General features: G+C 53.4%; 1 protein-coding gene across 2 annotated transcripts; it reads right to left on the reverse strand.

The window, feature by feature from the left end:
• Window positions 1-423: 423 nt before the first annotated feature.
• Window positions 424-26414, reverse strand: LOC104912118 (probable E3 ubiquitin-protein ligase MID2). Of its 2 annotated transcripts, XM_019618097.2 has the most exons (3): window positions 25603-26404; window positions 862-957; window positions 424-567 (listed from the first exon to the last, which is right to left on the reverse strand). In XM_019618097.2, exons 1-3 carry the CDS (start codon window positions 26266-26268, stop codon window positions 505-507), a joined length of 825 nt encoding a protein of 274 aa, XP_019473642.1. In that variant the 5' UTR covers window positions 26269-26404; the 3' UTR covers window positions 424-504. The 2 variants fall into 2 exon arrangements, with proteins under 2 accessions (XP_019473642.1, XP_010713353.1); XM_010715051.3 differs by lacking the exon at window positions 424-567 and having other exon boundaries at window positions 727-957; window positions 25603-26414.
• Between the last annotated feature and the right edge of the window lie 1301 nt (window positions 26415-27715).

Consider the following 27715-nt stretch of genomic DNA (forward strand, 5'->3'; position numbering starts at 1 on the left):
AGACGAGAGGATGGGCTGACTGCAGGAGGGTGAGCACAACCACCCTTGAGAGGTTCAGAGGATGAGACTCAAAAGGGCCGTGACTGCAGCATCTCCTCCATCCAAAGGGGCTGAAGGCTCTTCCAGCGATGGGAACACCAGTCCTGTGACACAGGTGAGGGCTGCAATGCACTCCCAGAATGCTGAGGATCACTGCTGCGTGCACAGATGCTCCCAGCATGCTGTCCTTGTCCCCTTCCAAGCTGCAGCTGCCTGGCTTTGCTCCTGTGCTGGGACCTGCTGCAGCCCACAACGTCCCCCAGGTGAGAGCACGCCCCTGAGCCCCCAGATCCCTGCCAGCAGCTGTAGGCTTCACACTGCATCCTCGCCTGCACCTGCAGAAACTTTGGTTCCATGATTATGACTGCATTTGGCCAGCTGGGGGATGGACAGATGTCCAGGTTCTGCTCTTTGAGATGCTGCAGCCAATATTTTTTCAGCACTTCAGCCCCATCAGCCTCCCCATCAGATCCCAACTGAGCTCCAGATGAAACAGGAACGCAGCTGACCCCAGGAGAACACTACAGGCTATGGGAACACATAGAAATATAAAGCAACAGAGCCTGCAGATCTCCCCCCAGCAGCTCACAGTCACCTCAGCACCTCCCCCTTCCCATCCTACAGATCCATGGGGAATCTTCCAACCATTTGGGACTGACCTCTCCAAAGTGGTATGGTGCAGGCAATGCCTCCCACCAACCCTCATAGCCCACCCCACCCCCTCCACGGTCCTACTGCTGTGGGAGGGAGGTGGGAGCAATGTTGCACACCCCCCTGGCTTGAGCTGGGAGCTCCCCAGTGCCACACGCTGTGCTCACTGACCTCCACTTGCTGGCAGATCTGTATCAGCTTGGCCATCTGGTTCTCCAGTTCGCTGTTGCGTTTAACCAGGTTGGTGAGGTTTGTCTCCAGGGTTTGCTGCGGGTCCAGAAAACCAGGAATGGAGAGAGAAAAGAAGACAAAACAAGATGAGAGAAGTGGGAGGACTGCATCCAGCAAACCAAACCACACATCACCCACCACGCTGCCAGAGGGAGCAAAGCGTTGGCTAACTTTGTGCACAGGCTGCCCAAACCCAGCAGAGTTTGGATAGCCCTTGCTAGCAAACCCTGCCTTTTCAGAAGGGTAGAAGGAGCTTTTCCACCTCGATTTCCAGCTGGGAAGTCTGCCTGTTGGGACTGAATGGCTGCAATTCTCCACCCCTCCTCATCCTCAGTTGGTGATGGAGATGAAGGGCTGGGAGGAGGCTGAGGCTGCGCACACCGCACTTTGCTCTGTGCTCACGGGGTTGTGCAGCCATGCAGTGATGACAGAGCACGGAGAGCCCGCTTGCAAAGACACCTCTATCCGTGGACATGCAGTGGACCAGCACTTTGGGCTATCCATAATTCAAGCAACACTGCCATGCCATTAAAATACGTGGTCTCACTAAGAGGAAACGCTTCTCAGCAAAGCGCTCTCAACCTGTTGCACTGCTTGTCGTGAAAGCGATATCCTATTAATATTTGAAACTCCAGGGCTGAGAGAGGATTCCCCGCAGTGTTTTATTCATACCCAGCAAGAAAGTGCAGCCCGAGGCTCCCACCACGGCTCCAGCAGACCCATAAACATCTGCACGCACGGGTAATTTGGGGGCGAGCTAGCCAAGGCAGCTTGAATCATAGTCATAAAGCACAGGCAAAGCACTCATTCCTGAAAACCACTGACTCCTAAAATACTCCCAGCTCACTTACAGCCCTGCAAATTGCTAGCCAGTGGCTGGTAAAGCACAGTGCCGAAACAGGCTGAAAAAGGCAGCAGTGCAGCTCAGGGTGCCTTCATTGAGCTGAAAGCGCTCTGCACAGCAGCGCCGCAGCGATAATGCAAGAGCAGCTGCCATCAGCTCCACCACCACCTCTCCTCGCAGTTCTGCATCATCAAACATCACCTCACCGAGCATCCCACTCATTAATTATCTCCCTCATCACCGATGAGGCTGCATTGATGTTTCAGCTTTGAAATTGCAGCCGATTTCATGCTGGTGGAGGGGGAACCGGGGAGGGGGAGCAGCCCGGCAGCACGCCTGCTCTGCAGGATCCCTCCCCGGCGCACCTGCCTGAGCGTGGAGGTGCAACCTTCTCCTTCTGTTCAAGAAGTAAAATGTGCTAGGAGCTCCAGCTGCACCAGCTGGCTGTTTTGTAGGTATTACAGAAATTACAGCAATTACAGGGGGTTTGTTTAATTGGATCATAGCGCGCTCACCATTTCCCCGCACATCCACCTTCTGGCTCAAAAGGCAGAAGGTTTGGTTTCTCTACAATGGGAGAAATGAGAAAAAGAGAGAGAAGGGAACAACGCAGAATGGATCCTTGAGCCAAAGCCACTGCACAAGGGGAGAAGGCAGGTTGCTAGCACAGCAAGGACCCTGCAGGGAGCAAACCTCTTCCTGCAGCAGGGATGCCCAACTGCAGCCAGCCCAGTGGGATGGGCAGGGAGCTCAACAAGGTGGCACGGGAAGCAACCACACAGACCTGCCTTGCACCAGGGCTGGGTTTCCACATTCATTTTCATGCAGAGGCAGCCAAAAGCAGAGAGCATTTGCTCAATGATTTATTTCAGGACAGTAGTGTTGTTGCTCTTGTTCATTTATAGTTGTTTGCAATGGGACACACAGCCCTGCCCCCTCCCTCTGTGCACCACAAACACAAACCATGTGTGCACACCAAGGCGCAGATGGGAAATGCTTCCCCCATGAGCCATCATGATGCAGAGCACAGGGTCTGCTCAGTGCACGCTCTGCTCCCATCTCTGCTCCCCACATGAGCACTGGGTGCAACGTTTGGACCGAAATGCTGGTAGCAGTCCATCGCCCCAATGTGATGCTTGGGACCAACTCCCAGCCACCAGCAAAAAAAAAAAAAAACGTGAATAAAACCCAGGGGGAAAAATATGATCAGCAAGCTGGTTGCCTCTCTGCTACGGGAATTTCAGCAGACAAAAGGACAAGTGACAGAGAGCCGCCGCCAAGCCGCTCTGTGCAGCTCCTGCATTGTGACACTAATGCATTTTAAGTCACTTTGCAGCAACAAGGCCTTGGTAAAAGCTGAAAAGAAATGCCAGCTCTCCATGCTTGCCATTGCCCCAACCAGCAGGGCTGACCTAGAAAATGAAGCCATTTGTTCTGGTGAAAGTCTTGTCACCGTCTCTAACGGCACTGAAGAGTGCTGGCTGTCCCACTGTATTACCAATGAATATACAGATGTTATAATTAAGAAATACACAGGAAAATTAGGCTAAATGGGTTATCAAACTAAAGAAGAATGGCTGGAAAGCTTACCCTTGTCCTGGGCTGGCTGAGAAGACTCCAAGAGGAGCGATCTCCTAAAGAGATCCTTCCCCACTAGTAGTCAGCACTTAAATGGGGTCTACCCTTCCAGTAGCACAGGAGAATTGTCTTCACCTGTGCTCCCAGGGCTGACTCGTTGCTCACCTCAGCTGGTCAATCCGAGGTTCAGGCTGTGATGCAGCAGTTCCCATACACCCACCCAGTGAAGACCCCAGCCCAAAGCGGGCATCCCCAGCCTGTCTGCACAGCTGGGATTGGGGTCGCTTGGTGCTTTCAGCCTGAGCTGACCACCATCCCTTTGGCTCAGCCTATGATAGCATTGCACCACTCTCCTTCCCCATCAGCCCCGCTGCAGCCCTGCAGACCCCACAGGTGCCACGGAGATGCTCCAGCCCTATCCCCAGAGCACTACCCAGCCCTCTCCTACATGAGAAACCCATTGCCATCCCAACTTCCCCAAGGCCATCGCAAAAGGAGACAGTAGGGTGAGCTTCCACCTTCCCATAAGGGAGTGCCCAGCACCTTACAGGGGGCTCTCTGATAAAGGAAAGCTCTTCCCATAGAGCAGGGCTTGTTCACCCTGCTCAGGAAATTCCTCTCCTCCTTCCTGCAAGATCTGCATTTTGGCAGGTCAGGAAGGGGAGTGCTGCCGAGGAGGATTGCAGCTGGGGCCGAAGGCAGCTCGAAAACCCTGCAGCCGGCTTGGAGAGACAGAAGGACACAGCACTGGGCTGCCAGCACTGCGCCAGCGGCTTCATTTGCACTTCTGAAGCCTTCCCATGGCTCAGCACTCTCAGAGCCCCGCAATGCTGCTGGGAGCATCCAAGAGTTCCGAGAATATCTAGTACCCAATCCTCCTTTTCCACGATGCTTTCTGCAAATGCAACGTGCTCCTGCAAGCAAAGCACTGCTCAAGAATGGCAGCCACAGCTCTGCTGGGCCCCAAAGGAATGGGGCATGGACTTAAAGCCACCGTGTCCGACCCCACTCCTCAGCAGCGCTCTGTCCCTGCAGACAACAGCAGGATTTCAGCCTCTACCATTGCACTCATACACACGTAGAGCTTTTGCCTTCTTGCTCCGCACTCCCGACTAAACAAATGAGATATAAAAAAGGCCACGGACAAAATTCACTTCTTGTCAAGTGGGGCTTCCTCCCAAAGTCTCGCCCTTTGGCCCCATAACCCCAAGAATGCCACAAAGAGGTTCTGCTCATCTCACCCCACAACCTGCAGGACGGTGTGGGGAGAACTGGCTGTTCTGGTAAATGAACGCTGCGTGCACAGCTCCAAGGGGAAGAACAAAAATCACATGAAACAGTTGAATGTTGTCATTTCTCCGACACGGCTGATTACTTGCAGACTCGGTCTGAAGCATCTTTTTGGCAAGGACTGCCGTCTGGCTGCTTAGTGTGCATCCCCAAGCCGTGCATTTCCCCTGTTTGCTCTTTCTCTCCCTGCGGTGCCTAAGAAAAACAGGGACTTTCCTTCTGAAAACATTCCTCCAGGCAGCGATCCCGTAAGTCCCCACACCTGCAGTCCTTGGCACGAGCCGTCCTCTTACCACGGGGACACAAGGAAGGAGTGCGGCGTGATGGATGACCTCTGTCTGCTGGGAGATGCTTTTCAGGGAGCCAGGCTGACCTGTTCTCCTGGGTAAAAGGAGAAGAAGGCCAAGAACGAGGCAGCTGGTGGCCCTCTGCTATAGGGTGACAGCTTGGGGGTGCTGCCGGGGTGGAGGGTGAGTTTTGCCAAATTGGGTGTGTTGGCGGAGCGTGGTGATGCGACAGCTCCCAAAATGCTACGGATGAATGGAGAAATAGGAAGAACAAGAGCTGGTGGAGACCCAAACAGGTCTGGATTTCCTGGGGGACCATCCTGGCACAAAGCCTGGGGCAGCACTGGGGCACCAGCAGCAGGCATCCCGCAGCCTCCCATTGCATGGGCTGCTCCGAGGTGATCCCATCACCCACCTCAGCCTCTTGGAGCCACCTCAAGGATCACCGATCCCCAGAGACCCCCCAGCCCGAAGAGCAAAAAGAGCCCACAGAGACGAGCCTGGAGGGTAAGGTATCCCTGAGGGCTTCATCCCCATCCTCAACCAGGTCCTCAGCAAGGATGGCTGCAAGTTGGACCACATCCCTCACCCTAACACCGCTGCTTCCCTCCCCTCCCAGCCTAAAACCATGCTAACGAGGGAGTTAACGAGGCTCCACCAGGCTCCCCTGACAAACATTCATCCAACAGCACCAGAGCACACAGGGTTTATTTAGGTCCTTCTATGTTTACACTCTTTAATCTTTTCAAAGCGATTCTTCTACTACTGGATATTATCAGGGTTTTTTTCTGTATCTCCGCAGCACTGTTGAAAATTGTTTAAATATTTTATTAAATTCATCCTGACTGTGACAAGCCCGTTTTTATTCCTGAAGCCATGTTGCCACGATCGGGTTGTTTAAGCTGTCCTACTTAAATAGACGCCGAAAGACTTCGCTCCCCGGTTCAGCCTGTGTGCTTTTCAACCTAAAAGGATGCGTTTTTCAGACATCTTATTAAATTTGCTACATTTGATGTAAAAATTCCCAAGCCACGGTGAGTCCCGAGATTATTTGTTTACCTTCTGCTGCTTTTATTTGTTGCTTTAAAATGACAGAGCGGAAAGAAAAGGTTTCCGTCGCTCCAAGCGATGCCTTTTTCCAGAAATTTACTTCTAATGAATAATTTCTCCTCACTTTCTTCAAACCCAGGACAGGGAGCAAGGGGTGATGCTGGGAGCACTCTGTGCAAGGACAGCGTGCTTAAGAGAATACGAGAAGGGTTTGCCAAACCGTGTTTTTCTGTAGCTTGAAATGAGTGTTTTCTTTCACTTCTGAGCCATTCCAATATGGTGAAAGGTGGGAATGACCTGGCCTGATCTGCCCAGGGAGTGCTGGGGTCACCATCCCTAGGAGTGCTCCTGAACTATGGGGATGCGGCACTGAAGGATACGGGGATGGGCTTGGTGGGGTGGGCTGGGGGTGGGCTGGGGTTGGGCTGGGGATCCGAGAGGTCAAGCAAAGTAAAGCAAACTGTGCTTCAGAAGCACGTCCCTCCATTGGATGAGGAAGGGTTGACTCGGATGCAGACATTTCCAACAAAGGACTCCAGGCTGGGAAGACTGAACTCATGCTCATCAATTCAAAATTAGGAAAATTCAAGGCAGTTTGTACATGCTTAGAATTGTTCCATAGAACTCCTCTTCCATCAGGAATATACCCCTACAAAATCAGCAAAAAGAAGGGGATCTGCCAAGCAAGCGAGGTACTGCACACCCTCCTCAGGGCAAGAGTTGCAAGGGAACAAGAATTTCACCTCTTGGAGTTGCTGCTGCTGGAAGATGCACTGGAGATAGAGGGTTTGTGTCCTTGGGTACTTTCAGGACACCTGAGGTGGCCAAGGGCTCAGTGCACCGTGTGCTAATAGCGCAGTGTGACAGCCCAGCACACCTGGATTGATGCTCTCCACTGGACCCAGCCATGCCGGCGGAGCCCCAGCCAACAGCTGGCCATGCCGCAGCCCTGGCAGCCCGTCCTTGGAAGGCAGAAACGTCAAGGGACAGCAAATCACAGCCATAATATGGATTAACGATCTCGGACATGGGAAAGGGATTAAAGACCAGAACGCACCGAGCCTTTGGAGGCCCTCTGCTGAATGCAAAGGAACAGCCAGAGGACAAAGCTGAGCAATAGATCAGACCCTGAGAAAGCAGCGCTGCTTTACAGCCGAGGAAGGACTGTCAGCCATGAAATAGGAGCGGGGCTTTGCTAGCAGCACCATGCTGCTGCTGGCTTTGAAGCCAAAAGTGAACAAAGCTCCTTTCAAAGCATGGGAGGAAGACAACGCAGCTTCATCCCCATAAATATGTATTACCTCGAGGAATAAGCTGCCGGTGGGATGGGAGACGTGCTCTTTGAAGGATGGCTATGAATACACGGTAGGAAGAGACAAGGCACGACTTAGAAGTTGCCCTGCTAAAAAAGTAAGGGCAGGTGGGTGGAAACCAGCTGCAGAGAATGCCAAGTCCTCCTGAGTTCACTAATGACAGTGCAATTACGTTAACGACGCTCGCTGCAGATAATGGCATGGCTACCAAGAGCCCTTAAGAACATTGCTAGGGTGTGTGAGGGTCTCATGCACTGATGGGGTTTCCAGGGCAAAAAGCTCGACAAACAGTGATGGGGAACATTGGGAATAACAAACCAATTAGGAGAAAACCCAAAGAGGAACTGTGGGAAGTCTACAAAGGGACAAAGGGAATAGCACAGTGGGATCTCCATGGCTTCAGTGGTGGGGGACGTGGGCAGGGCTGGTCTGAAAGAGTTCAAACTTGGAGCAGAGAAAAGGCAAAATATAAGTGGGCTGGAAGGTGCAATCGTGGTGGAAGGCAGAACCATGATGGAGAGCACAGGAATGTTAACAGAAGAGCAAGGAACTCATAGCGTTAATTAGCAGCAACAGAAAAAAAAAAAAAAACTGACCTTGAGAAAAGAGAAGAAAAAAGAAAAGGGAAGGGGGAGAGAAGGGAAAGGGAGAGGAGCGAAGAGGAAGAGGAAGAGGAAGATGAAAGGAAAAAGAGAGGTAAGAGGAAGGAGGAGAGAGGAGAGGAAAAAGGAAAGGGAAGAGAAGGGAATAGAAGGGAAGGGGAGAGGGGAGAGGGAAAGGGAGAGGGAGGGGAAAAGGAGAGGAAAAGAAAAAGGGAGAGGGAAAGGGAGAGGGAAAGGAAAAGGAAAAGGAGAAGGAGTGGGATGGGCTGTTAGAGCAGGCACTGGTCTGTAAGGCTGTGATGAATTAAACCACTTGGAGAGCTGAAGCTCCAGATTGGACAGAGGAAGACCATGGAGTTCCACCAGCATAATTTGGGTTCTTCCCAGCACTTTGCTGGTGACTTCCAGAGCTGCTCCTCCCTTCACCCCCACCTCCTGAAATCTCAGCGTGATTCACAGCCATGAGAGCTTCATTAGGCAGAAGCACGCTTGCATTTACCCTCTTGAAATTGGAGAATGCAGTTGTACAGGAACATATTAGCATACCTATTTCATTTTCACGACTGAATGATTAATAACACAGCGCCTGTGATTCCTTCCTCAACAGAAGTTGTAATAGGTAAGCATATAAAATCATAGCAGGCTCTTGCCTGAGTCTCAAAGGTCTGCACCCAAAGATGGTACAAAATCACCCAGTGGTCATTTTGCAAGGCGCAGTGCATGGCTTGAATCTTGAAATCACATGAAATCTTTCAATTTTCCAAACTAATGGTGGCTTCTAAAGGGCTGAAACCCAAACCTGAACATGCAACAAGGAAATCTGCAACGCCAAGTGCTCAGGATGGCACCTGTAGCACACACTGCCTGATCTGCAGAGCAGTACTTAACTGCAGCTTTTCAAAAACAGAATATGAAATGCACGAAATGAATTAGGAGTAGAATTTGCACCTAACCAAAGGGGGTGATATGCTTTGAATTACAAGTACAAAATTAGCTTCACAGCGAAGCTAAAGCTCCTGCATTCCAAATTATTGCAGAAAATGGATTGAATTCTGCAGAGATCAGAAAGATACTGCATGAGAGGTCGATGGCAAATGATGGCGAGGAAATCAATTGGAGGGGGGGACCTGACTTGTGCTATGACCACGTCCCATCGTTTAGTGATACCAAGCCAAAATAGTGCAGAACACGCCTTTAATCTGAAATATTAATCGGCAGTAAGTGCGTAAGTTGCATCTCCAGGTGGTTTGTTCTCCAGATCGTGTGTTCTGCGAGGCTGGGACACGACTGCAGGCAGCAGGGCTGCGCGGCCAGGTCAGCAACACCCCGAACACCTGGGAGCAAATGAGGACGGCGGGGGGGGGGATTCTGAAGGGCAGCGCTGGGGAGGGGCAGCAGCCTTCAGTCCCCGAGGATGGACAGAAAGGCAGCTTCACACCGAGGGGCTCAATGAGACGCCCCAAAAGGAAGCCCCAGCCCATGGCTGGGTGCCCCTCGCCCATTCACAGCCCACCCATGGCCTCAGGCACCTCCAGGAATGAGGCACCCATGGGCAGCAGAGCAGGGCCTCACTGCCCCCTGAACAAAGAATTTCCTCCTTATCTCCAGTCTAAACCTTCCTTCTTTTAGTTTGAAGCCATTCCCCCTTGTCCTGCAATCGGAGAATCCCCAAGGTAGGAAATGACATCCAAGATCATCCAATCCAACCACCCACCTGCCACCATTTCCCCATTAATCCACGTCCCTCGATACCACACCTAAACATCCCATGAACACTTCCAGTGTTGGTGACCACCGCCTCCCTGGGCAGCCCATTCCATCACCTGACCACTCTCACAGAGAAGACATTGTTCCAAATACCCAACCAGCCCTACCACGTACAAAGTCGCTCTCCATTCTGTCTGTAAGCTCCCTTTATATACTCAAATACATCACTAAAGACGTTTAAATCTCAGCCCCGAGTTCCTCCTGACCCCTTTCTGCCCCATTTTCTGAACCACCCCCCCACCCTCCTGCAGCACCTCGTGCTGTGCAGGGACACTGAGCTGCTTGCAGATGAATAACACAACTGAGCTGCTCCTCAGGGCCCCCCTGCTCAGCGTGCCCTGAAACAGCTCAGCTCCCAGCCCGCAGGATCAAACGAGACAATCAAGCACTGCAGCAGCTGGCTTTCAATTCCCCCATTGCTCCAACTCCAGCACACATCCATGAGCTGTTTGCTGTTTCCTCCGTCTCACAGTGCAATGGGAGAGCAGGCTTAGGGGAGGGATGCGGACAACACACACCTCAACTCCTGCCCTGATATGCAAGGGGTTTTTCCCTTGGTTGCAGCCTCCTCGGGCAGCAGGAGGATGCCAGAGTGCTGCAGCCTGGCTGCAGGAAGGGGATAGAATCGTAGAGCCATTAAGGTTGGAAAGGACCAACAGATGCTTGCGGGATGCACGTGGCCAGGTGCAGTTTCCAAAAGGAACAACCAATGGCTGAGGATGGTCTCCACCACAAAGTGTCACTCATGTCCCACACCAGCTTGGTTGGGAGAGAAGGAGAAGCCCTGCATAGGGAGAAAGGGAAGGGAAAGTTTCCTTAAAGCTAGGCTCCTCACACGTATTTCTTCTCAAATATTACATATTAAAGCTCTTGATGGGGCAAAAACCCTCGGAAACTCCTACGAGCCCAGTGCAAAGCCCTACTTCCATTATTCACATGGGCTGGATTTCCCCCTCCTTCCAAAGCAGCCCCCGATGGGCAGGGGACCCCAGAGACGGAGAGCACAGTGTCTGCAGGACAGCAGCATCACTCAGTGGCATCATCCTCAAAAGCTCTGGGGACAGCTAGTGGGATCAGCATTGCCGTGATCAGAGGCACTGCATTATCTTCTGCAGCACACAACAAATAACACTAATGGAAGGGATAATGTCAAGCAGAATTACATTGGATTTTAAACAGCACTGATAGCACATGTTAAGCAGACATATAATTAGCACTTGGTGCCTTGATAATATTAATAACATAGCTAATTATAGCGATATAAATAGCCTGATTAATTGTCACAAAACATCAGGATCACTCTTGGAAAGGCATCCCCAAACCTTGCCACTGTTTGTCAGTGGGCACTAAGGCCAACACAGGGAGCAGCAGAACAGCCCTCAGAGCTTCATTCACCCCTCAGCAAGGCTCAGTCCTGCTTGGGACAGCCACAGCTGCCCCCGACACCCTGCCAGCCACAGACTGCATGTCTCCTCTGTGCACCATCCTTTCCATGCACCATCCTTTTTGTGCACCATCCTTTCCAGGCAACACCCTTTCCACACACCATCTTCCCCTTGCACTGAAGAGGACTCCCCTTGCAACATCCATGCACCATCCTCCCTTTGCATTGTCCTCCCCATGCCCCATGCACTGCAGAGGGTTCCAAGCACAGTTTTCCCCAATCACTATCTTCTCCAGGCACCATCCTCCCCTTGCACAGTCCTCCCCATGCACTGGAGAGAACTCCACATCCCATCTTCTCCACGCACCATCCTCAACCCGCACTGTCCTTCCTTTGCACCTGACACAACTCCCCTTGCACCACCTCTTCCACGCACCATCTTCCCCATGCACCATCCTCCCCTTGCACCCCAATGCCTGCTGCACCGGAGCCTCGCTCCCTCCAGCAGTGCTGCAGCAGAGCCAGAGCCCAGGGCAGTAAGGCTGCACGGCAAACCCAGTGCTGAGCAGTGCAGCCCCCAATCTCAGCGCGCTCCAACACCCCGAGGGCGGCTGGGATGTTCTCAGAGCCTCTGTCACCGCTCAGCCCTCACACTTGTGTTTGCTTTAGATTTAAATCGCTCTATTGAACAGCTCGTTGGAAGGAAACAGAGCCAACTGCCTCCTCTTTTAATAACCTGAAGACAAACAGTGAGACGTGCTGTAAGTGCTTACAGGGAAGCGTTTTCGCTTCTCTGCTTCACCGCGCAGCCCTGACATCAGGCATTCACCAAGGAAGGAGCAACGCAGCCCAAATTCCTCCTTGTGAGCTGCACAGGGAAACTTTTCCACCTCCTCAGCGCGTGAAAGCCACGGTCAGGATTCTTGGGGGATTCACCGTGCGCTCTATCCCTCTCCAGCAGGACTGCTCCAGCTGCGCTGGCTTGGGAATGCTCCAGCAGTGTGCTTGTGGGGATGCTCCGGCCTCCACCCAGCACCTGGTTGCTGGGGCCACAGCCATGGGAAAGCCAGCAGCAGCTCCTGTCCTGCTGCTTGCAAAGGAAGAGGAGAACCCTCGGGTTTCTCTTGGAAGCAGACACAGCGCCGAGCGGGATGGGCTGATTTTGGCTGATCTGTTGCTTACGCTCCGCCGCAGCGAGACTGTTAAACCGGAGAGGGAGATGTTGAGATAGACTCACAGCACAAACTCAGCCTCGGGGCAAACTGACTTCTTTAACTCCTTGCGCAGACAGAGCAGCAGAGAACCCTGTGCCTTTTGCATGCCTTTTACCTCTGCTGCCTTTTCTTCTTTTTTTTTTTCCATTTTGAGGCTGCAAAAGCCAACGAAACGCTAAAGCCAACAAAAAAACCCCACAAACTCCCACACAACGCACGGGATGTGAGGGTGGGCACCACCAGGAAAGCACAGGGCTGGTGCTCAAACTGCTGACTCCACACCAGCCCTATGCACTGCCTCCAAAATCTCAGTTATTTCCTTTGGAAACCCAACTTCTGTCTCCCTCTGTTTGCAAAGCAATGACCTCTGCCTTCCTCCAGCTCATTCCCAAGAGTTCTGCTGGGATGGCACGGCAGGCTTGGTGCAGCCCTGAGCTGCAGCTGCTGAGCGTGCTGCAATGCTCTGCTGCAGGCAGCACGGCACGGAGCACGCCCTGCTTGTTCTGCAGGACACACCAGCTCAAAAACAGACTTTTTTTTTATTGCTTGGCGAGTCGGCAGCTTCAAGAGGGATGTTTTTCCAGCGCTGCTTGGCTCCTATCGTTTCAATGAAAACCAGGCCTGGGTGGAAATGAATAGAAAGCAAATGACAGCACCTCCCTTTGTTTTTGCTGAGCTGACACGTAGCTGCACTGGGCAGAATGCAAATCACAGCACTGCACTCCTGCTGCATCCCGCAGCATCACCCTCTGCAAACTTAGCTGCTCCTAGAGTTGATCTCTAGCAAGCTGCAGATCGCTGCAATCCAGGGAACGCTTCCTTGGAAAACCAGAGCAGGGCAGAGCGGGGAGCACAGCACCACAGCCCAAAGCTCACGCTTTGCTCGCAGTGGATGGACGGGCAGACAGCGTTCGGATGCAGCGGGTGCCAAGCTGTGAGTCAGAGCTGGGCCGGTCACGAGGCTGGCTGCAAAACACCGAGCGCTTCAGAAAACAAACAAAGGCTCCGTGCTGCTCCCTGCTTACTGCTGGTTGCTTGCTGCGAGCCTGCAGCACGGAGCCCAGTCTCAAGTTCTGCATAATGCAGCCCCAGCTTCATCCATCTCACTGCTCATCCCTGGGCTGTGCTTCCCTGAGCTGCCTGTGCTGATGGCCAGTCCCTTGCTGTCCTCTGGGCTGAACCACGAGCCCCCCAATCCACAGAGGCCCAGAATTCCCTGGTGGGAGAAGGCACAGGGCCACCCATAGCCTTCCTGCATGGAGATGGAGACAGAACATTGTGGTTAACTGGAATTCCAACACTGGCTGTTTCCAGTCCCTAAACCTACAAACCCCAAAGTTTTAAGGCTTTCTTTTTCTTTTAAATCCTTTTTGAAAGATGGGACACTCTTCCATCGAACAGCACGAGCAGAAAGCCCACTGGAAGCACTGCTTTTGTGAGGGGTGGGAGTGCAGGAGCTCTGCCTGGCACTGGCGCAGGGCAGATCCTAACCAGAGGGATGGCTGCAGTGGGACATCAGTGGGATTGGGGCTGGGGGCCACAGCTACATCCCACCCCAAGCCACATAGCAGCGCATTATGTTAAGGCAGTGTTGGCACGGCCCGTGCGCTCCCTGCCCCCTCCCAGCTCCCTTCCTGCACATTCCCAAGCGGCTCCAAAGGCTCCTTTCAAAATGCAGCGGTGCCGAGGCACAATAACAAAACCACCACATTGATCTTCCTGGCAGAGGCCTCCACAAAGAGAAAACCTTTCTCTGGTTTCCTTTTCTCTCCTCCGTTTCTCCCCCCGGTCCCCTCATCTTGCTTGACCAAGCTCATCTTTGCTAAGGGGAACTTTTTGTTCCCTCTGACGCCGCTAATATATGTGTTGGCAAGGATGTCTGCAAACATATATCTTCCATGAGAGGCCTTGTCACGGGCATTGAAACCAGAGCAATTAGCATTTTATTTGGATCCTTCACTGGAGATGTTGTACAATGTTCTGAGAAGCAGCCACTGAGCACTAAATAACCCGCACCGGCGGATGCTGGAGGTGTGACACAGCCCTCAGCTGGCCCAGGAAGGATTACCCAGGGTTAAACAAAGATAACTTACAAGGGAGACCCAAAAACCCATTTTGCCCTATTCTCACTGCAGCTGGCGCTTTGTCTTTCTGAGGGGAGAGGCTCCTTTAGGAGTAAAGGAAAGGGGCCAAAGCGCACAAACCCAACAGCTGTTGTCACCCCCAGGCCTGGCCCTGTGCGTAGCACTGTCCCCTTACACCTCTACATTCAACAAATGGCCCTGTTTCCAAAAATACCAAGAAAGGCATTGCTTGTGGCAGTGGGGTGCTGCCCTGCAAAGCCCCTCACTCGAGCTCTCAGCAAACACTGCTCTCTGTGGGATGTGCCTTCCAGCCAGGATCTGCGAAGAAGCTGCAAGAATGGCTGAAACGTGGGAATAAATGGGCAAATTTGGGGATAAGCAGATAAAGCATGAGAATACGGGATGCAAACAGGGAGTGGAGGGGATGGCAGGCTGGGAGTGAGGATGACGACTGCGATCCCACAATGCCTTCTGGAATCCCTGCGATCCCAGGAATGCCTTCTGCTGCAAGATGCAGCATTTCAGCTGAGTGCTGAGCTCTGAAGCTCAAGCAAAGCCCAGAGGGAGAGCCTGTGCCCAAAATAGCCCCTGGGAAGGCATGGGTACGTCATGGCTTTCAGCTCAGCAGCTCTTCAAGCTGAGAAATTCACCCGGAGCCACTCCGGAGCAATTGTGCTTGTGCAGCAGCAAAGGGGAGACCCAAAGCAGCAAAACCCAGAGCTGCAAACCCCTTCTGGATGGTGCCAGCAGCTGTCTGGACAGCAAGAGCCTCGCTCTGCGTCTGCTTTGCATTGCCATCAGCACATCCTGCAGCACGGGCCGCTCTGTGCCAGGTGGGTGCAACTGCAGCACGTTGGGTTTGGGTGTATGGGATGGCACGGAGAGCAGCTTCAGGATAAACCATCCCATACCACGAGCAGAGGGAGAGAGCAGGAGCAGCCACTTCCACACTGCAAGCTTCCCATCGAGACAAACAGTGAGATGCTGGGGCGCCCCTGCAGAAGCGCAGTGATTTACTGTCCCATGGGCCGCTGTGTGGCACCAACACACGTGTGTGGGGCACTAATTAAGCCTGATTGGAAGACCTCAACATCTGCCTAGAACCAAAGCTCAGCCCCAAAGCACAGCTGGTGCCATCCTCTGCTGCCCAGAGCACAGCAAGCACATTGCAGGAGAGCACTTCTCCTCTCCGTGCTTCTGTGAGGATAAAAAATAAGAAGAAATAGATCAAAGAAACAAAAGCCTTCTGGTACATTTTTCTTTTTTTCCCCTTCTGTTTCCCAACTGGTCCCAAACATATTTCCTGCTGAGGCAGACACGGAACACTGTCAAATGAAAAAATAAAAACAAAAATCGCAGCTTTGAGAAAGGAGCACTGTTAGGTGGGAGGGTGAATGGGCTCAGAGCCCTCCTGGCACAGCTGAGCTGCCCCCCATGGGGCTGTGCCACCCCAAGCTCTGGGTGTGAGGGCATCTCAGCTGGCCCTGTATTAGCAAGCAGAGGCAGCATGATGTGCACAGACAAATCCCCAGGGCACGTGCCTCATCTCCCTCTGCTACGCAGAAATGAGCCCATGAGCACAAGTTGTTCCTCTGCTGGGGAGGGATGTGCTGTGATGCAGTCAGGGGAGCACCAGGAATGCCAAAACCCCACGAGGAACAGAAAGGCTGTGCGACTGTGTGCTAAGAGAACACTGGGTTTAATGCTGCCTGGAGACACCTGGATGGAGAGCACCCCAAAGATCACCCACGCAGCCCCTCTGTGCCATTTCTTGCTGTTTTCTGGAGCTGGCAAGTGATCCAAAGCTGCAGACAGCATCCTGCCCCCCAGTGCCTGCCCAGTGCCCTCCCAGTGCTGTGGCCTCTGTGCCTCACCTCCAGAAAGGTGAGCGAGCTGATGCTGAGACAAAGAGTTGAGACAGCAAATCATTAACAGCACATCACGTTTTGCCCCAGTGCTGACAGCTCCATCTGAAAGGCAGGTCAAGGGAATCAATAGGTCTTCCCTTCTCCTGAGAGCTCAGAAGACCCCACTGCCCTGCAGATGGAGCTGCCCTCAGCGCCAGTCCCTTCCAAGCCAAACCATGGTACAACTCTATGCAAGGCTTAAGGCTGAGCCACAATTTGGGGGCTGCAGCGTCCAGCTGGCACACAAAGATATGGGGACTGCAACAGCACCCAAACCTACAGCTTTAAGAAGCGAAACAAATCCATCTAGGCAATGAGTGAATCCTTCCCCCAGCTCAAAAGTTTCCAAAGGCAACAGAGGCTTTGGGGAGGGCAGGTCTCCCGGAGCCCAGCCCTGTCTGCTCAAGGGATGACCCAAATCCCACAGCCACGAGTAGCCCTGACAGCATCCCCTGATCCCCAGCTCATGTTCTGTGGAGGTGAAGACTTCACAGCCCCTCTGCTCGTCGGCTCAAAGCACCACATGGGGAAACAGCTGAGCCAGCACTGCTCCCTGGGAGCCCACTTCAGCTGCACGAACAGCTCCTGCACGACTGCTTCCAGGTCAGCTGCAGGGAACCAGCCCAGAAACCAGCCCTATGCTGGCAGTCCAGCACTGCTTCTGCCAGCTGGCTTGTACTGTATGCCTAGCCAACTGGCCAGGGTTTTTTTGGGGGTTTATTTCCATGAGAGAACTGCACCCAAGCCTTGTGAGCATCACGTTCAAAGGGATGGATGGTGCTGCACCTCTGCATCCCATAGGCACAGAAATTCCCTTTCACCTGTCCTCACCTCACAGCTGTCAGTGTTCAGGCTGCAGGCACAACCCTAGGCAGGCACCTTGCATCCTGGTTTCTCTGTTCCCCCCAGTGCTATCTCTAAGCTCTGTTTCCCAACTCGCTTGGGTTCCCATGGAGGAACCAAGAGCTTCTGGTAAGAAATTTTTGCAGAAGCTACGTGTGGCTGGAAAGAAATGGGGACCTGCGGAGCACCCTGAGGGTTTCAGCGAGTTGTGGGCCCATAGAGCATCTCCAGACCCCACTGCAGAACTCCAGCTTCCCCAGCACTGCCCGAAGCGCTGCCTGCCGCCGCTGCCTAAGGAGGTCCAGCTCTCCTCTTTCACACCCAATAAACCCAGCAGCCTCCACCCACTGCTAATCCCAACCCCGCTCTCCCAGCACTGCAGCAGTATGGAAGTACTCAGGGTCAGTTATTTTAAGACGAGCTTTTACCAACCCGCATTGCAAAGAGCTTTCCGTCTTGTTAACACCGCGCTGCAGACACCCTTTACCCTGCTACCCTGAAGCTCATTAAAACATCCCCTTCATCAGCGCACGGACAGGACAGAATTCATTCCCAGGAGGCCAATGGGGGTCATTTCTTGAGGCTTATTCCATCAGACTTTGGATCTCCTCAGCTCTCTCCACCACAAACCCAGGACGCAGAGCTGCAGCGCAGCGCTCTTTCGCCCCTGACCTTTATTTCCAAGCCATCCCCATTAAACAGCACACACAGAAGGACATCCCATGCACGTTTGCTCTTGGACCTCTCCAAATGCCAGATGTTCGGTTCCCAAAAGCCCCTTCCATCCGAGCAGCACGGAAGGAATCTGGATTTATTGCTTTGGCACGCCGTGCAGGACACACGCCTTCCTGCGCACAGCCCATGGGTGCACCCCATAAATCAGCAATGCCCATACGAGCATGGGGGGCTCCCAACAGCTTTCCCAGAGGGAAAAATCATGTATTGCTAAGAACATTTAATGCTCCAGCACACCCCTTGCTGCTGTATACCGGGTGTACCCACAGGGCATGGTGAGGGAAGCTCTGCTTGCCCCAGGCTGATGGGACAGCGGCGATGGCACCAGATATCCCATCCCAGGAGCACTATTCGGGCAGGACCACATCCCATATTAAAGGAATGCAACTGGGAGGATCTGGAGGGACCCCCAGTGCATAGAAATGGAGCTGATCAGAAATATCTCTGCTCTTCACATGTGGTGACCATTTTGCTCCATGCTGCAGAACAGCACGGTGCCAACCCAATGCTGTCACCCCGCACCACGCAGCCAGGACACCCCATGAGGACAGGGCTCTCCCACTGCAGCCACCCACGAAACAGGAGCTCTGCAAAGCAACAGGGTGCAAGATTTTGTAGGCCTGGAAGCCAGCCCAAGAGGTTCTGCTTTCCACATCTCCTCGGAACGAGCAAAACAAGGTGAGTGCAGAAGGGCAAAACTGGAAGCGCGGCCCTGCAGGAAAGAAAAGAGCAGGAGCTCTGCAGCTCTCCGACCTCGTGGTCCTGAGGTCCTTTTCCAGTCCCAGCACAGAGGGGTTTTGATCAGCACACACCCTGCTACGGTCCATGAGTTTCTACACAAGGCCCATGACGCTGATAGGATACTACAATCAGTTTTTTTCCTCGAAACAAACAAACCCAAAAAGCAACATGCCAGCCGTCACGGTAAAATCACTAATAACACCTGCACGCCTATTTAAGGGCTTAATGTGATAACAACAGCAATATGCAGCATCCCAGAGCGTGACTTCGAGCCTGCTCAGAAATCCCCACGCCATCTCTCTGAGTGCACATCACCCAGCCTCCAAATTACTGAAAGACCCTGAAACTCCCAGGACGCGTCCTCTGAGCGAGCGGATGCGCGGGGAACAGCTGAGCGCAGCCAACAGGAGCACTGCCTTCCCCAGCCTAACGAAGCGAGCCGTGCTAATGCAACGCTCTGCATATTCATGAGGGCCCAGAACGAAACACATCCTGAATAATAAGCAGCATCCACGCGGGGCAGGAATGGCAGGAACCATAACCAGGAATGGAAAGCTGAAGGCGATGCCATGGGGTCGGTGCCATGAGTTTTGGGGAAAAGGCAGCAAAATAGCCAAGAAAACAGACAAGATAAACCAGCTGGGGGTAATGTCCCACCTTTGGGCAAAGCCCAGGCAACCTCCAGGCGGGCATGCTTCGTTTGGAAGGTGGGCCCACTCTCATTTTCCCAAGCAAAGCTATTCAGGCAGAACCAAAGCAGCGGAAGCTCAGCCCCACAGCCCTGCAGCCACCGTCAGACAGAAGCCTTGAAAATGAGAACAGCTTGCAGTTGTTTCAGGAAACAGACATGCTGTGCCGGGGAGGAAAACGCCCGCGTTGAGTTTGCCCTGCAAGAGTTTGGACTGCAGAGCAGCAGCAGGAGAGGAAAAGCTGCGCTAAGTGGGAACCGAGGAGCGGCAATGGGGAACTCCAGTCTGAAGCCTCCAGAGAGATGTTAGAAAGAAAACTGTAGCATGAAAGCAGCTGAACTGCTAATAAATCTGTTGACAAGAGGAAAATAAAAAGCTGTTCCATCCCATGACAAGGGCTGGATGCAACGAAGATTAGGGCTGATGGGAACCAAAACTGGCTTGAAAAACTGCAGGGCTGCAGCTCGAGGACTGGCACAGACTTGTTCCAGCGAGGAAGAAGTATTATGTATTAGAGATTATTCCCCTCGTCCAGAAATAGAAAATTGAACTGCTCAACTCATCATCTCCCACGTAAGCCTGTTTGACAGACACCATGCCCCCACCCAGAACAGGAGGCAGCCAAAGCCAATGCTGGACGTTGCATGCACTTAAATCCCTTTCTTTATTATTATTGCTTTTATTATTTTTGCAGTGCTTGATCATCATTCCGGGTGCAAAGCAACTTGACAGAGCTGTGCAGAACAGCAGGAGGACTGAGACCCAAGGGGAGGGACAGCCCTTGGAGTGGGCACCCCAGAGCCCCAAGCTGCTGCTTGACCTGGGGGCCATGGCTGCCATCCACCCCATTACTCATGAGCAGGATGCGTGTTTTCCAATACCATCCTGCTTTCCATGGCTCTCCTCCCACAAGCCCATTGGCACACATCAAACACCAAGAATGTTGGGGGTTTGAGCAAGAAAGCATTCCCCAAAGGCCATAAACCCAACGTTTTGCCAAGGGAAGACGTTGTGTAACTGGAGATGCAACTTGCTTCCTGCTCTGCTGCTCAAATCTTTGCCTGGCAAAGCCCCTTTGAGCAGGAAATTCTGCACGTTCCATACCCCCCAGCCTGTGCATGGGGCCTGAGAGGGGCTTCCCCACCAATTAGTAATTGTTAAGGCTGGAAAAGCCCTCTCAGATTCCCCAACCCACCCTATCATGCTCTTCACCACCACCCTCAGTGCCACATCCCCACTGTTCTGGAGCAGCTCCAGGTGACCCCATCACTCCCTGTGCAGTCTGTGCTGCTGCATCGCTGCTATTTTGGAAAAGAAACATTTCCCAATATCCAACCCAACCCTCCCATGGTGCAACTTATGGCCGTCACCTCTCATCCTGCTCCCACACAACTAATTGCCAATGCTCACAGCCCCATGCACCCAGCCTGGCCTTGAGTGCTTCCAGGGAAGGAGCATCAATCGCAGAATCACAGAAACACCAAGGCTGGAAAAGACCTACAAGACCATCCAGTCCAACCATCCACCTATCATCAATAGTTCTCACTAAACCATATCCCTCAACACAAAATCCAAATGTTCCTTGAACACCTCCAGGGTCGGTGACCACCTCCCTGGGCAGCCCATTCCACTGCCTGACCACTCTTTCACTCATTTCATTCACAATAACTCACTAAAAAATCCAACCCCCTGCCCATAAATGGGATCTCTGGGAGGGAAACCAAGGCATCCAGCACTCAGTGCTGATTCCTGATCCTTCTGACCCACAGAGGATCAGAGAAAGAGCGACCATTGCTGCAGACTGGGAGCTACACCAGACACGAGGGCACACACTGATCCCTTTTCCCACTGCAGGATAAAGAGGACAGGAAAGCTTTGCATCTTCATGCAACCCATGCTCCATAGGTAAGCACGTGCCTGCAGCACACATCACATGGCTGTTTTTAGCAAATCCAAGCACCACCACACTGGCACGGATGCAGGTGCCCCAGCTGGATGCAATAGGAAATGACCATTTGCTCAAGAGAGACCCTAAGCCCACATCTTCATCACACCAGAAAATCACTCTGGCATCTCACGTGCCAAAAAAAGCCAATCACAAGGCTTTGCATCTCCATCTCCAGCCTGGACCCGGAGAAGAGCAACCCAAGCAGAGCTGCCTCTGTGGGAGCAGCCCAGTGCTGCACACACAGCACACCAGAGCTCGTGCATCTGTGCCAGTGACATCTCCCTGCGCCCTGCCAGGAGTCACAGCAGTGCCAGCAATGACCCTGCTCTCAGCTCCTGTATGCGTGTGGGAAAAGGAGAATTAAAAAACAAAACCACACGCACACAAAACGCAGTTTAGCCCCATGGCAGTACAGTAAATCATAATGAAGCAGCAATCTCATTGAGTCACACCGTGCAAGAGAGAACACGTCCCTCAGTCCCCAGGCACAGAAGCCCCACGCTCAGCACCAAGGAGAGGCTCCTTGCCCTCACTCCTCCCATCCCACCGCCCTCTGAAGGGCCCCGTGGTGCCCATCACTGCCCTGCACATCAGTTGTGCAGCACAGGGACTTATTCAGTACATTTCTCCAGCTTCAGTCACGCTCAGAACGCACCGGAGGCACAAAGCGTGGTGGGAGATGGCTTACTGCTCCTCTTGGAGCAAAGAGCAGGAATGAAAGCGTTACTTTATTTGAATTTTTGGGGCTATTTCCAGCACGTCGATCGATAGAAATCTCAGCAGCAGCAATGAGAGCTGTCCCAGCTCCTGCAAAAGGAGTGGGGCAGAAGGAGAAGCAAAGCAGTGCATTACTGATGGCACAAAACCCCTTTTCCTGCAAACTCCTTCTGCTGTAGAACCTCCAGAGCAAACCCTGCATGCTGTTACCCCCCCAACCCTGCTTTTAATTTCATTTTTAGTGCTGATTTTACAGCCGGCGAGGTGAGCAGGTGGGCTGCTCCCATCCCTAACGCCATGGGGAAGTCGGCAGGGAGCCTGCAGGTTTGGGCCACTCACAGCATCCCGTGTGTGCAATGCTGCCCATCTGCTGGGAGCAGAGCTGTGTGCAGGGAGAGCTGCAGGAGGAGGCAGGGCAGAGAGATGCCTTCCACAAACTGGTGGAGCAAGAACAGCACCCGAAAGCAATGCGCCTTGGGCAAGCAGTGTGGTGTAAACATGCAGAGTTGGGGATGCATGGAATAATAGAAACAGAACACACCTTAAAGGGAGTAGAGGTGGGTCCTAAATTGCCTTTCAATGGCACGTGGGCAGTTTGGAGATGCCCAGGTCCTGGCTTCAGCATGCAGAACTGCAGTGCTTTGGGATCCAACAAAGAACCCCCACCAAAGAGGTCTGCAGAATGCACGGTGCTTTGGACAAATTATAGTCACTAGCTCCAAGTTTCCATCACACAGATAATAATAATAATAAATCTGGAAGGCATTGCTAGCTGGAGCAGCACGATGAAAGCTGTGGGCAGCGGGGCTGCAGGGCAGCTCCTGTTGGGCTGCAGAGCATCGGGTGGGCAAAGGAACACAAGCATTTCCATAAAAAGCAATGGGCCCAACCACGGTCAGGGCTGTAGGCTGAGGCTGTGAGCAGATGAGGACTAAAGGCAGCTGCAAAGATTGACTGCGGTGTCAAAGCTTGGCTCAGGATCGATCCTGTGGTGTTGGGACGAGGCACCCAAAGAAGAGCACAAGAGAAGCACAGCTGCTGCCCAGCCAGGGGCTGCGCACTGATAAGCACACTGCAGCCATGCCATGTCAACCAGAGCCCTGCAGCAACTACAGAGCAAAGAGCAACAAAAGGAAGAAGTTTCCACCACGCATCGCTTAGTTTCAAAACCAACCATTGAGTGTCAGCGTGCTTAGAGCAACGCAGAAGCAGTGGTCAGCAGAGTTTGATTTTCCATGCTTTGCAGTCCATTACACTCTGAGATTTATCTGAGGCCCCAGCAGAGTGCAACTCGGATGAGGCATTTCTGCCAGCGTGGACGGAGCTTGCACTGCAGTTCATTTGGCATTCACACAGGCAGCAAAACCCTCATCCCTCTTAGCTCGGCTGAGCAGGCAGAGACGCAGCTTTGCATTTCAAAACGCAGTTCTTCCATTCCCTCCTCGCACTGCAAGGGGCAAAGCAGCGATTCACCAGCCTGCCTTAGGGAAGGAAACTTTCTGCTGGAGGAGGGTTACCCTGGAGTCATCCCGCAGCCCTGGCTGGATGCTCACATCCCACATCCATCCCCAAGCACTCCTCACCTGGGCAATTCCCACCTGCGAGAGGGAAAGGGGGAACAGGAGGCTGCTGGAGCACCGTGCCAGCAGAGCTGCTTCTCTGCCAGGGAGCAAGGAATCCACCCATGCTGGATGAGCAGCACAGGGGAATGTTTATAGCAGAGGAGAGCTTCCCTCCTCATCCAAAATCACTTAAGACTGTTATTTAAACATGGAGGGGAGGTGTTCTGGCAACGTGTACAGATTTGGTTGGAGCGGCAGCTTAGCTTGTCAGGGCTTTTGCCTTCACATGAGCCTGCTTGGCTCGCCGACACGATGGGGAAATATTAAAAGGGCTTTAACTCCTGTCCCAGGGTCCTATTGCACGCAAACATCCACGGACCTTCCTTTCTAAGGTTTCCAATTTGCTAATTGAGACGTTTCCTCATGGAAAAAGAATGTTCTGAAACGAGGAACGCTGCGCTGGCGCTGAGAGGGGGGACATGGAGGTGAGGCACATCGAGGGGCTGTGTCACCAGCACAGAGCTGGGAGGTTCTGGGAAGGGCAGGTGGGAAACCTGCCTGGGAAGCAGCTCGTGGGAAACTCTCCGTCTAGGAAGACGGATGCCTGGAGAGAAAGCTTTGTTCTTCCCTTTTCTAATCAACCCAGAGCGCACGGAAGAAGTCATCTCCATTTTTGCAAGTGATGGAAGTATTTCTTCTGCCCTCAGGAAACGCGAGAGCAGAAAAATCGATGTTGTCTGAGGGATTAACGAGGGAATGAGCCAAGAAAAGCACTTCTGGGGCAGCACAAGCCCAGAACATTACGGGAGAAGGGACTGAGGAAGAAGTGCTGGAGAAGGGTTGCAACTGGAACGCAACCGCAGGCGCAGCCCCATCGTTGTGACCCCAGATGGGACCAGTTCTGTTTTTTTCTATATTAAAAAAAGAGAGAGAATTTAGGCCATTTTGTAGACTCACAGAGAACACATGGGGGACAGAGAGGGATTTCTAACTTTATATAGGTCAAACATCATCCACACGGGTTCACATGGTATCCAGCTCCAGCACAGGCGCTGCATAGAAATGAAGCTCGCAGCACCCCAGAGGGCTGCCTGAAGTTTGCTCTCTGTGAGCAGGGAAGCAGGGATTCACTTTGGATCGATACGAGGCACAGGGTGAAGTGAGGAGGTCTGGAAAACTACTGCAAAACTACCCTTTCTGCAGCTCGTGGGTATGAGGGTGGGACAATGCCGCGCTGGAGGTGGCACTGCTCACTGCCAGATGTCCTGCAGGAGGCCAAAGGACAGAGGAGCAGTTTGGGATGCTGGGGCAGGAGAGGGGAAGCTCCATCCCTGCCTCCTTCTGCCTCCATCACAAAATCGTTCAGGTCAGAAAAGAGCTCAAAATCACCAAGTCCAAGCCATCAAGTCCCAGCCCACCCCACCATGCCCATCCCCACGTCCCTCGGTGTCACATCCCCAGAGTTCTGGAGCACCTCCAGGAACGGTGATCCCACCACTCCCTGGGCAGCTGTGCATCATTGCTCTTTGGAGTTTTTCCTAACATCCAACCTGACCATCTCCTGGTGCAACTTAATGCCATCACCTCTCATTCTGTCATAGCTATCTGGGAACAACGATGTGACTGACCACACACCACCACAACCTCCTTCTGGGGAGATGGAGAGAACCACGAGCTCCCTCCCGAGCCTCCTCTTCTCCAAACTGAACGATCCCAGCTCCCTCAGCCACTCCCCATAGGGCTGGTGCTCCAGACCCTCGCAGCTCCTTGCCCTTCTCTGGGCACACTCCAGTGCCTCAGTGTCTTTCTTGCAGCGAGGATCCCCTCAGCTCCATCTCATCTCTCATCTAAGCATGACGTTTTGTCGTGGGGAACCCGCTGCTAAGCCACATCCTTTTTCCGGCCAGCGATGCCAACAGAGCGCTCCTATTTCCGAGCCATTTGCTGAGCACAGGCACGCTCCCCACTCTCTCCATCCACATCCAAGGAAGCCGATGAGCTGCAGAGCCTCTCACCAGCAAAGCAACCCTGGAAACGCAGAACCTGAAGGAGCCCAAAAGCTCCAACTCCCACCTCACAGACGCCACGCGGGTCCCCAGCACACCCCAGCCACCGCATACCCTTACCTTGAGCTTCTCGAAGCGATCGCTGAGCGACGCCACTTGGTGATCCCGGTGCCGCCCCACCAGTTTACATAAGGCACAGATGAGCTGGTCATCAGCCACGCAGTACATGTTCACCTTCTCATTCTCGTGCTCCAGGCAGGTGAGACCTCGGAAGTGCGCGTCGGGCACGGGTTCCACCAGCCGGTGGCTGGTGAAGGGCTTCTTGTTGGGGTGCGTGGCCCGCAGGCAGCGGTCACAGTAGGACACCTCGCAGGTGATGCACGTCTTGACAGCATCCCTCGGCGGGTCCTGCTCACAGAACTGGCAGGCGATCCTCTCGCCGCCCACCGACATGGTGGGGTTGGGGCGGTAGGGCCGATCGCGGCGGCTCTCGCTGGGGGAGTTGGGGCTGCTGAGCGACGCCTTCTGGAAGCGGTCGATGATGTTTTGCAGCGTCACATTCCTCTTGAGGCCCTCCAGGCCACGGTGGTTGAGGGAGATGACATAGCGGCAGGTGGGGCACTGGAAGGCGCTGAGGGGCTCGATGCTCTCGCCGGAGGAGCAGCCGGACAGCAGGATGCGGTGGGCGCAGCTGAAGCACAGGCTGTGGGCGCAGGGCAGAAGCAGAGGATCTTCGAATAACTCCAGACAGATTGGGCAGGTCAATTCGGACTCCAGTGTTTCCATCTTTAGTTAAAACGATCCCAATCCAGCGTCAAAACCCCGGGAAGCTGGTCTGTGACCTGCCGGGGGGAGAGCAGAGGTTTGATGTGAGAAACAAAGCCGGGCAGCTCCTTCCCACCGGGAGGTCACCAACAGCTGAATCTGCACAGCTTTGTGGCTCTTTAGGAAAAAATCCTTCCCCAAAAGAGCAGTGATGCACAGCACAGCTGCCCAGGGAACATTGGGGTCACCCAGAGGTGTCAGTCTCGTAGTTGTTGTTCCCAGATAGCTATGATAGGAGGAGAGGTGATGGCATTAAGTTGCACCAGGAGATGGTCAGGTTGGGGATGAAGAAAAACTCCAAAGAGCAGTGATGCACAGCACAGCTGCCCAGGGAGCGGTGGGGTGACACAGAGATGTCCCAGAGCCATGGGGATGTGGCACTGAGGGACGTGGGGATGGGCACGGTGGGGTGGGCTGGGGATCTGAGAAGGCTCTTCCAACCTGAGTGATTCTGTGATCCTTTGCACCCCGATGCTGCCCAGTCCAGCCCCCAGCTGGTACCAGTGTGAGGGAATTCTGCAGGAGGGGAGATGCACTGGGAGCAGGAGGAGGAGCCTCTCCATCACCTTCCACCCCAGCCAGGAAGGACAACTCAGACAGTGCAGCCGAAAACAAAAATGGGAGAAACCACACGATTCCATGCTGCCAAAAGAGAGCAACCAGGGGCCGTGCTGCTTTCCCACACTTGCAAGGGCAAAGCCAGGCCATGAGGTACCTTCCTCATTTCGGTGAAGGGAAAGAGGTGAATTGCATCCCAGGAACTGAGCAAAGCGGTTCCTGAGGTCCAGCACTCCCAGCTCTCTCCCAGCTGCCCACTTTTAGGAGCAGGGAAGGAAGAGCAGCCAAATTACAGGCTGCACACTCCCAGCCCTCAGCTGTCCTTAAGCCAATGATGCCCAAATCAGCTCCAGCTGGGGGAAAACCAGCTCCAGGCTTGCACTGAGCTCCTTTCAAGCCACTGCCTGAGTGTCCCCAAAATGCAAGCTTGCACGTGGAAGAGAATAACAGCCCGCCGGGTGCTAACAAGAGAAACCGCATGCTTTCCTCCAGCTTCGGCACGGCTGTGTGCGGTAGCGAGGACTAATTAACGAGGAGGGGCACGGCGGTGGGCTTCCTCCGGGTCTGCTCTGTATTAGAGGCGAGCAGCCCGTGCCGCTGGCGAAACTGCAATCAATTAGCCAGCCCCGCTGCTTCCCTGCGGTGCAGGAACACGCTGCTGGAGGAGCCTGCTCAGAATTAGCATGTGAGTGCACAGGCTCGGCACCAGCCCGGAAACATCTCCTGCAAATGAGAGGCAGCGTTTAATTAGGTGGGAAGAGGCTGGGGGAGCCCCGCACTGCGGCTGCTGGGGATGCTCCACGGTGGAAAATGCAAACTGCAACCAAGGATGCACAGAAAAGGCAGGATG

This window comes from Meleagris gallopavo, chromosome 9 (genome assembly GCF_000146605.3).
Source record: "Meleagris gallopavo isolate NT-WF06-2002-E0010 breed Aviagen turkey brand Nicholas breeding stock chromosome 9, Turkey_5.1, whole genome shotgun sequence".
Lineage (NCBI taxonomy): Eukaryota > Metazoa > Chordata > Aves > Galliformes > Phasianidae > Meleagris > Meleagris gallopavo.